The sequence below is a fragment of the Sinocyclocheilus rhinocerous genome, unplaced genomic scaffold (genome assembly GCF_001515625.1).
Source record: "Sinocyclocheilus rhinocerous isolate Xijiao unplaced genomic scaffold, SAMN03320098_v1.1 scaffold1561, whole genome shotgun sequence".
Classification (NCBI taxonomy): domain Eukaryota; kingdom Metazoa; phylum Chordata; class Actinopteri; order Cypriniformes; family Cyprinidae; genus Sinocyclocheilus; species Sinocyclocheilus rhinocerous.
Window position 1 is genome coordinate 619,555 of NW_015652263.1, and position 9,084 is coordinate 628,638.

Below are 9,084 nucleotides of genomic sequence, written 5' to 3' on the forward strand. Positions count from 1 at the left end.
TCAGAAAACAGCATGAGATTACATTAGGCCAAATTCAGACAAAGCATCTGTAAATACAGTACTAAGCAAAATCAAATGAATGAGAAATAAAATTTAAAAAAATCAAAGAAAAAAATATTCATAAATTAATAAAATCATAAGTCAATAAATACACTTCGTAAACACTCATAAATAATAAATAAAATCAGTCAAAGAAAATCTAATTAAATAAATATATATTAAAAAAAAACTATATAATCATAACCAATAAAAAATACTCACGGCAAATAATTAGTCAATGAATTCAAAGTCAAATGAAAGTATAAAAATATCAAATTACATAAAGATAAAATAGTCATGAAATAATTTTTACAAAATCAGAAATAAAAAAAATATCATGTTAATAAATAAATAAATAAATAAATAAATATCAACAAATGTTGCATAAATACATTAAGACCCAAGACAAATAGTCTAAAATGAACTAAAATAAATAACACAATACAATATAATTATAAATAAAATAAATAAATATTCAAATAAATAAAATAGACAAATTTCATAAATACATTTGTTAATAATAATAAATAAATATTTAAAAAATCCTAAAACTATGATTAATATATATATAAATACATAAACAAATTACAATATAATCATACAAAACAAAAATGAAAAACTCAAATAAATCAAATGAAAATTGTAAATACATTCATAAATGTTCAAATAAAACCCAAGTCAAATAAAATAAAAAAATTAAAAATTTAAATAATCAAATAAAGACATAAATTACAAAGTAAATAAATAAAAACTACTAAATAAATAAATACATAAACTACTAAACAAACAAACACACACACACCTCACAGGTAAAAGTAACAAATGTGCCCGTTTTGGTATCCAGTCCGGTCACAGATAGCTTGACCATGGTAATTATATACGTGTAATCCTGCAAGAAAGCCACAGACAAGGATCATAGTAAATTAATATAGACAGCAGGATCAGAAAGCAGCATGAGACACACAAGGATGGAAATGACAGGCTGGATTACAGATGCTTAGTCATCCTCTTCAGCTAGTGTCGGTGGTTTGGCTAGAAACAGAACACCAGAGGCAGGTGCATCTGGGGACCTTTCCATAACACAGCCCGCATTTGAATGAGCTGGAGTTGAATAAACACGCAAACTGCTGTCTGTGAATATAGGTTCAGGTTTTATTAATAGTCTCCCTTTTAAAACTGTAAGCGAATTGTATCCCTCTGTCCAATGAGGGTACATTGGCTCATTTATTTTGGTTCTGCCCAAAAATGTCTAAATTTTGGACTGAGGTTTTTTCTTTCTATTCAAAGGTACTTAAGATTGATTTTCCTCATGACCCTCTTATTGCAATATTAGGTTGGGCCCCCTTCTTAGAGAAGTATAGTTTCAGTCAGATCCAAACAGTTAAATATGGGATGACTATAGCAAAAAAGACAATTTTGTTGATGTGGAACAAAGAGTCTGCGCCTAAATTTGAAACTTGGCTTACAGAGCTCAGTAATGTGTTACATATGGAAAAAATTAGATACGAGATTGCGGGTAAACCAAAGAGATTCGTACAGATTTGGAAGCCCTTCTTGGAATATTTTGAAGGTGACCCATGATAACTGAATTTAGCCCTTTTCTTTATGTAGGATGGTTAATCTAATAAAATAGCAGTGTGTAATAAATATATATTTCCATAATTGGGTATTTATTGGTATAGGAAGGTATTTTTTATTTTTATTTTTTTTAAATGACTGTGTATATGTAGAGACGGCTGTATGTGCTCTTGTATAGATACACAAGTATGAACGATGTATGTTTATGGAGGTGTATATGTGTACTATATGTGGGTGTATGCATATATGCATGATTACATTGATTACTGTGTCATTAGGTTTTTTTGTTTGTTTGTTTCTCTTTCCTTTGATTTGCTGGCATGGGGGGTTGGGGGATTGTTCTCTAAAATGTGAAAAGCTTAAAATAAAATATTCAAAAAAAAACAAAAAAAAACTGCTGTCTGTGAGCGTGACGGGGGACAAAAAAAGCCCTTCCATTTAGGTGAAAGTTGATGCGGGATGAGTCTGCATGTGGAAGAAAATGAAAAGTAATGATGCATTCAATACATCAATGAAGCTCGAATCACTCTCGGGCTTCTTATTCAGCTTTTATAGTCCATTTTTCCAGATCACATGACACCTCAGTACAGGCACAAAACACCCTCACAGAAAATGAATGTCGCTCTGGGGAGAACATCATTTTTCTTTCTTAATGGCGAATAAAACGGCGCTTGTCTCCTTGGCGCTGAACAAAGCTCACGGCAAACGGAGGTAATGTTACCCTTTCAGTGGCCAATGACAATTACTTCGCTCTGTTTATGATAAACCGGGGAAAGGTCATAACACTCTAAAAGCTCAGACTGTTGCGGTTTTCATCCGAAGCAGTAAACACCCATCTCTTACCAAGCTCAGAGCTCGTACTGAACCTCATCCCACACGCTGCCAAGCAAAAAAGTAGAACCGACAATTTCTGCCCACATTCTATTGATTAATTTCAGGTGGAGGACAAAAATGAGTTTAACAGCATGTCTAATGACTCTAATCAATCACACCACTGAAAACAGCACTGAAAAGCTCTATAGTAAATACTAATTAGACTCATGGACCAACATTTGAGACGTAAACTAACTTTACTACAATAACAAACTATGAACTAACTATGAACAAAGACCACACGTTAGGATATAAAGGATAAAGCCGTCTTATTTATGTCAGCAGTTATGAACTGGTGGGTGGTGACCTTAAAAAATAAAATAAAATGCAACTACCTAACCATACATTTATGAATAGATAGGATTGCTAAATTCTTATCCATGAAAAAAAAGAGTATCTATGTTAAAAAAGTGCTATATCTTTTCTTGTTGACAAAGGCCATGCATTTAGTTAAACTTTTTTGTAAGTATTTTTCATGCAAATTCTGTCACTTGGCAATATGAAAAATACTAATACTACTAATTTGACCCAGTATTTGATCCATGTGTTAGGATAATAAAAGAGGTCATATGATGTTGCTAAAAATAACATTATTTTGTGTATTTGGTGTAATGCAATGTGTTTCTGCGGTTTAAGGTTAAAAAAAACATTATTTTCCACATAATGTACATTGTTTCTCCTCTATGCCCCGCCTTTCTGAAACGCGTCGATTCTTACAAAGCTCATCGTTCTGAAAAGCGAGGTGTGCTCTGATTGGCCAGCTATCCAGTGCGTTGTGATTGGCCGAATACCTCAAGCGTGTGACGGAAATGTTATGCCCCTTACCATATTGTGTTTCCATGTGTCCCAGACAAGACAAAATCAATAAAACCCATTACAAACGAGGCATTTGTTGCATCCAGTAGGATAATAAAACTAATAAACAAAGAGAACTATAATAATAATAATAATAATAATAAATAATAAAATGAATGCATAAAACATCTATATAAAAATAAAAAGTATATAAAAAAAGATATATATATATATATATATACAATATTTTCCGTATAAAAATAATAACAGCATCAAAACAACAACACAATTGCAAATGCATGTTAATAATTCTGTATATTTGGCTTATGTTGCCCATGGTAAAAAAAATGTTTTTTTTCTTTTTTAATTTTATGACTTATGTACAATAAACAAACGTAGAAACGTGTTGGGTCTAGGGTTGCAAAGGGGTGGAAAGTTTTCGGAAACTTTCCAAAAATCCCTGGAATATTCCCAAAAAATCCTGGAAAGTTTCCAAAATTTATGGAATGTTTCCGAAATTTACTGGAAATTTTTAACCTTTATGCAACCCTAGTTGGGTCACCACTTAACGTCCAACGTAAATCCTTGGTCCTCAATCAAAACCAGTGGAGAACCAGTGGTTTATGTGATGAATGCCACAGACCGGCACAATTTTAACACCATTTAATCAGTGTGAGTCACAAAACTACAACAAGCTAAAATAGTTCTGCTTGATTGAGCCAACCTGTTGGGTAAATGTATTTTAATCGAAAACGCGTGTGCACACTGTGTGAGGTGACAGCGTTCCACCCACTCCCGTCTGTGCCGTCCCATAGAGGCGACCTGAGGGACATCTGTGTTTCCGGTGATGGGTGCTCATGAAGACGGAGGAGATAAGGACCCTGGTGCTCCACACCCTCTGTTCCCGAACCCTCGGCTCTCCCTCCCCGTCCTCACAGAGACTGCACTCATTGTCTCTTTGGTGCCACAGGCCCAAATCACAAACAAACAGGCCTTTCTCAGCACCCGGATAGGGAGAGGAGGCCAGTGCCAGGACACCTGATCTGATCCACTACACACACACACACACAAAGCAAGAGATGAACCGGGCCCCCTCCTCTCCCCGGTTCCCTCGGAGACCAAGCTGTGCAGAAGGGCAAAAGAGCATAGGTACAGCAAACTCCTGTGAATTACAGTTCATTACATCTAATTTGCCATTAAACAGAAAATGTGTCTCAATTTAAGACCGACGGTGGCCTTAATACTGCTAATAGGAGCTGAATGCTCTCTGAGAAATTGTCAGTATGTGATTCAAGTAGCTAGATCAGCCTTCAAATCCAATCCAGGCTTCTTCTAATCCCTTTTACAGCACTCACAATCTGGTAAGAGTCCTCAAACCGCATCCTCTTGGAATTGCCTTCATTTCCCATGCTTAAGACCATACCGTTCCAAAAACAACAGACGACAAAGAAGAATCTGCTGCTTTGTGACAATATCAAAGCTATAACGAGGACGTCATCCATGAATTGCAGCATATAGCCAAAGGCAAGGTCCTCCAAAAAGCGCTCTTGTTAAGAAGATGAATTCTGCCGCTCCACATGAAGGCGTCATGGCTGGAGATGGAAATGATTGTTCTCTCAGCTGTGATTCCCCAGCTAGCAGATGCCTGACAGGTGTTGTGCTCAGGGAGAATAACGCAGACTCATTCACCTGATGACTGAGGATAAAATATTCATGTATAAAAGTCAGAGTCAAAGCTAAAAACTACATCACAGATCACGTTCATCCTCTCCTGCTCTCGCCATCTGTGCAAGCCAGAATACAAAACTATCATTCATCCTTTACAAGTGTTGGTGAAACCTGATTCTTGGTTTTCAAACAAAGCTCTGCTCAGGAGGCATCTGCAGTTTCAGCAAAGAAACTGGCCAGTAGCAACAGTGAGGAGAAAGCACTCTTTTTTAAAATAAAGCATAACAATGAAAGCCAGGAGCAGCATTAGACTGAATGGCCAATTACTACCGATGCATGACGCCATTCATCATTAAACTCAGCATGGTGTCATTCTGGCAAAGAAGTGTGTTTTGTTGAATGCATCTATACCCTGGCTTGAAACATAATGGCATAGGAGGGATTATTTAGAAAGAAAAGAAAGCAGGAAGCTCTCTTTTGCCCTTTAAAACCAACATACATTTCTTTCAACTACACTGTAAAATCTAATTAGTTGGGCTTACTTAAAAGCATGCAAACCGATTGCCTTGAAAAAACTAAGTAAAGTGAAATAGGAATAGTATGTTGTACTGACAAATGCTTAGTTAGTATAGTTTACTTACACGAGAGTTCTAGTAACTAAAAAAAGAACTGTAGGGGGTACTTGATCCTTTCATTTAGGTTTACTCATGACTTAGTATAGCTACTCACTGACTCCCAGAGTGCATTGCGGTATGAATAAATTATGCAGTTGCTTTGTTTTACAGTTGTTGATTTTATTTGACAATTTTATTTGCTGTCTTGTGTCAGTAGTAGCACAACAAAAAGAGCAAATAAAATGGTTATTGTTACAATTAATGAAAATAAATGAAATTGAATTGTTACCATTGTTGTGATTCACGTGCTGCATGTTTAAGTCTGTGTGCGACTTTAACATGTTACCCCACACTATTTAAGGATTATATAAACCCAATAAAAAGCATCTCAAGGTATTTATGAAAAATCAAGTTCGAGAAAGTTCATTAATAAACACACACAAACAATACACTAATGCTTTAATTAGAAGATAGGTCACTTTCTTAAAGCAACCCATTTATTACTTTTCTTCCTTTGAAATCAAATAACTCTGACTTCATGATGCATTGCTGCATTAACAGGAAGATAATTATAGTAACATAAACCAAGTTCAAAGTGCCCAACCAAAGGGAACGCTAATCACTATAATGGGAAATATTCAACATTCAAGATGACTCTGGGAAACGAGTTAATGCAACTAGTGAAAGATAACTGCAGACATGGAGGAAATGGGTGAAAAGTCTATTTAAGACTCTTTTTCTTTTCTTCTGTTGTTATGTTGCACATTAGCAATATATTAGTGCACTGCTGCCTCTCACTGCTTTATTAATGTAATTGGTTCCTTTGTGGCTACTTGAATATTTTAAGTAAGCGTCACTCAAAACAGTAAGTAAATAGTTTTATTTGCCTTGAAAGTAGCTGTAACTTAATAAAACCTAGTAAGTATAACAACTAAGTAAAGATAACTAACTAAATCTAAGTAAGGTAAACTATTGGATTTTACAGTGTAACACTCTTCAAATAAAATAACTTCTGGGGTCTGTTTAGAGCAGGAAGCCACAGAACAGGCAAGTTCAAGCAGGAGAACTTATTCTCTGAGCTCACAGCACTTTCTCCTGACACTGCTTAAACCCTAGTTTGTTGGTACTCAGTAATTGAATCATCCGGTTTAGGTCTACATTTGAATAAAGAACGAATGTAATTGAAAACATCAAATTAGAGGGTATATTGACTGCAAATCGGTTAATAGTTTTTAAAGGGCTCACTGGAAGGCTCCTGGAAGATTGAGATAAGAGCAAGATGTCTAGCAAAGTACAACACTGATCCAGTTCAAGTCATGCAGTCTTGAAATCCATGGAGGAAATGGCAGAAAACACAATCAGCTGTCCGAACATGAATTATAAAAAATTTCTCAGGTCATTCTGATCATGATGTCATGAGAGTTGCCAGTGTGGTTTTTCCAACCACAAGGTACACTAAAAATAACATTGTTATGCTAATAATGAAGGCACCACAACTGAGAGATATGCAATGCAAATGATACAAACATCATAAAGTAGGAAATAACTTCTGGAGGTTAAAATGAATGCACACAGACACAGATCTACTAGTAAAAAGGATACTACTGGTCACAAGTTTGGACACATTTGACTGATTTTTTTGTTTCTCATCCTAAACACCTTTTTATCTAAAGGCTATTATGAATAAATGTGTGAAATGTATTATACACAAATATTCAAAGTCTGCGTTCCTTTACAACCTTTTTAAATGAGTTGGTCCAGATAGTGTAGGATAACAGTTTTTTTTTTTTTAAATACATACTTAAAAAGTCTTAAAGGAATAGTTCACCCAAAAATGAAAACATCATTTACTCACCCTTATGTCATTCCAAACCTGTAAGTTTCTCTTATGTTGAACATAAAGAAGATATTTTGAAGAATTCTGAAGAACCAAACAGTTGTTGGTCCCCATTGACTTCCATAGTAAGGAAAGAAATACTATGGAAGTCAATGGGGACCATCAACTGTTTGATTACTATCATTCTTCAAAATATCTTCTTTTATGTTCAATATAAGAAACTTATACAGGTGACATGAGGGTGAATAAATGACAATTTTCATTTTTGGGTGAAGTATTCCTTTAAGTTGGTTAAAAAAAATAAATGGAGTTATATTTTAGACAAACTGTGGCTACTAAAATGTATGCTAAAATACAAGCTCTGACTTGTTTAATATTGTTGCTCAATACCAACTCCAATACTTCCATTTAACATATTTTGTAATTTTTGATAACTTGCTAAATCACTATTATTCTAAAATGTGCCCAAGCTTTTGACTAATAGCATGTCTTAAAAGCAAAAAGCAGGCTGTAGAGGTTCTATGACTAATTATGGTTGAAAATGCCATTTAAGCCCAATATAATCAATTGGATAAACAACAAAAGATTTTTGACCCAGAATACAGGCCCGTTTTGAACTACAAGAGGCATCAGATGTCATTGTGGGATTAATCAATGGGCATGAAGTATCACATTCAGAAGTAGTCTGTATCCTGATGGCCTGGTGTTGTCAACCAAGTGAGTCATGCATACCATTCCACAGCAACACATTTAAATACTTTGAAAACAATGGCTTATAGACGCAAAACACTTAAACACACCCTTTGCACACAGTCACGTGGACAACTACAATTAGATTCCCCAAATGTTTATATCCCAGTACATTTCAAGAAAATTCATTTTAAATACGTGATAAATAAGACTTTGTTAGAAAACGTAGGCGTACGTTTATAAATGACACACTACGCTGACGAAATACACGTGCTAAATGCACAAGCGCGGTGTAGAAGCACGTGAACAATGTTTGAAAGCGGTTTAAAATAAATGCTCGGGCTTAAAAAATGCAGTAGATATTAAAATGTTATGTACTCCTCTTAACACTTACGTGCAAAACCTGTCCTGCTTCCGTTTTCTCCTTCAGGGAATCCCTCGGGGTTTCAGGAATCATACAGGTGCAAAAGTCTTCATCCTCAGGGTGAAAATACTTCTGATCAGGTTTGAAATGCCAGGTATGCTTTACTAACACATCAAACAAGAAACAACGTTATGTTGTGCGACAAAGAGAAACACTGTTTCAGGTCACTGAACATAGCCATCAGTCTTTTGAGTTGTAAGCAAATTGAAATGTCACCTGACACAGGTGAGAAAAGCCACGCCCCCGAGTAGTTCACACGCTCCTCCTACTCACCTTTATAGCTCTTATGCGTGACTTCAAGCACGGATATTTATTTACAGAAATGAAATATAATATTGTTATTTTTGTAAGAAGAGAAAAAAGAGACAATGAAAAAAAGTTAACTTATAATATACGTCAAGACAAAATATTAAATTACATTATTTAATGACATTAAAAATTTGTAAAGTTTGCAAATATTTAAAAATATGTGTGCATTTATATCTGTTATTCCCTTATTATTTTGGAAGTTAGTTCCATTCAGGAACATTTCATTAATTTCTGAAACCTTTCAGAAAACACACCTG

General features: G+C 34.9%; 1 protein-coding gene across 4 annotated transcripts in view; it reads right to left on the reverse strand.

The window, feature by feature from the left end:
* LOC107714189 (uncharacterized) overlaps positions 1-8,754 on the reverse strand; it is a 25,693-nt gene extending 16,939 nt beyond the window's left edge. The window contains exons 1-3 of one of the 4 annotated variants that reach the window (XM_016519948.1): positions 8,735-8,754; positions 8,489-8,622; positions 842-928 (exon numbers count right to left, since the gene is read on the reverse strand). In XM_016519948.1, the coding sequence (XP_016375434.1) occupies positions 842-928; positions 8,489-8,551 (150 nt within the window). In that variant the 5' untranslated portion in view covers positions 8,552-8,622; positions 8,735-8,754. Of the gene's footprint in view, positions 1-841; positions 929-8,488; positions 8,703-8,734 lie in introns of those variants that run through there. The other 3 variants (XM_016519949.1, XM_016519951.1, XM_016519950.1) reach the window with 3 other exon arrangements.
* Positions 8,755-9,084: the final 330 nt, after the last annotated feature.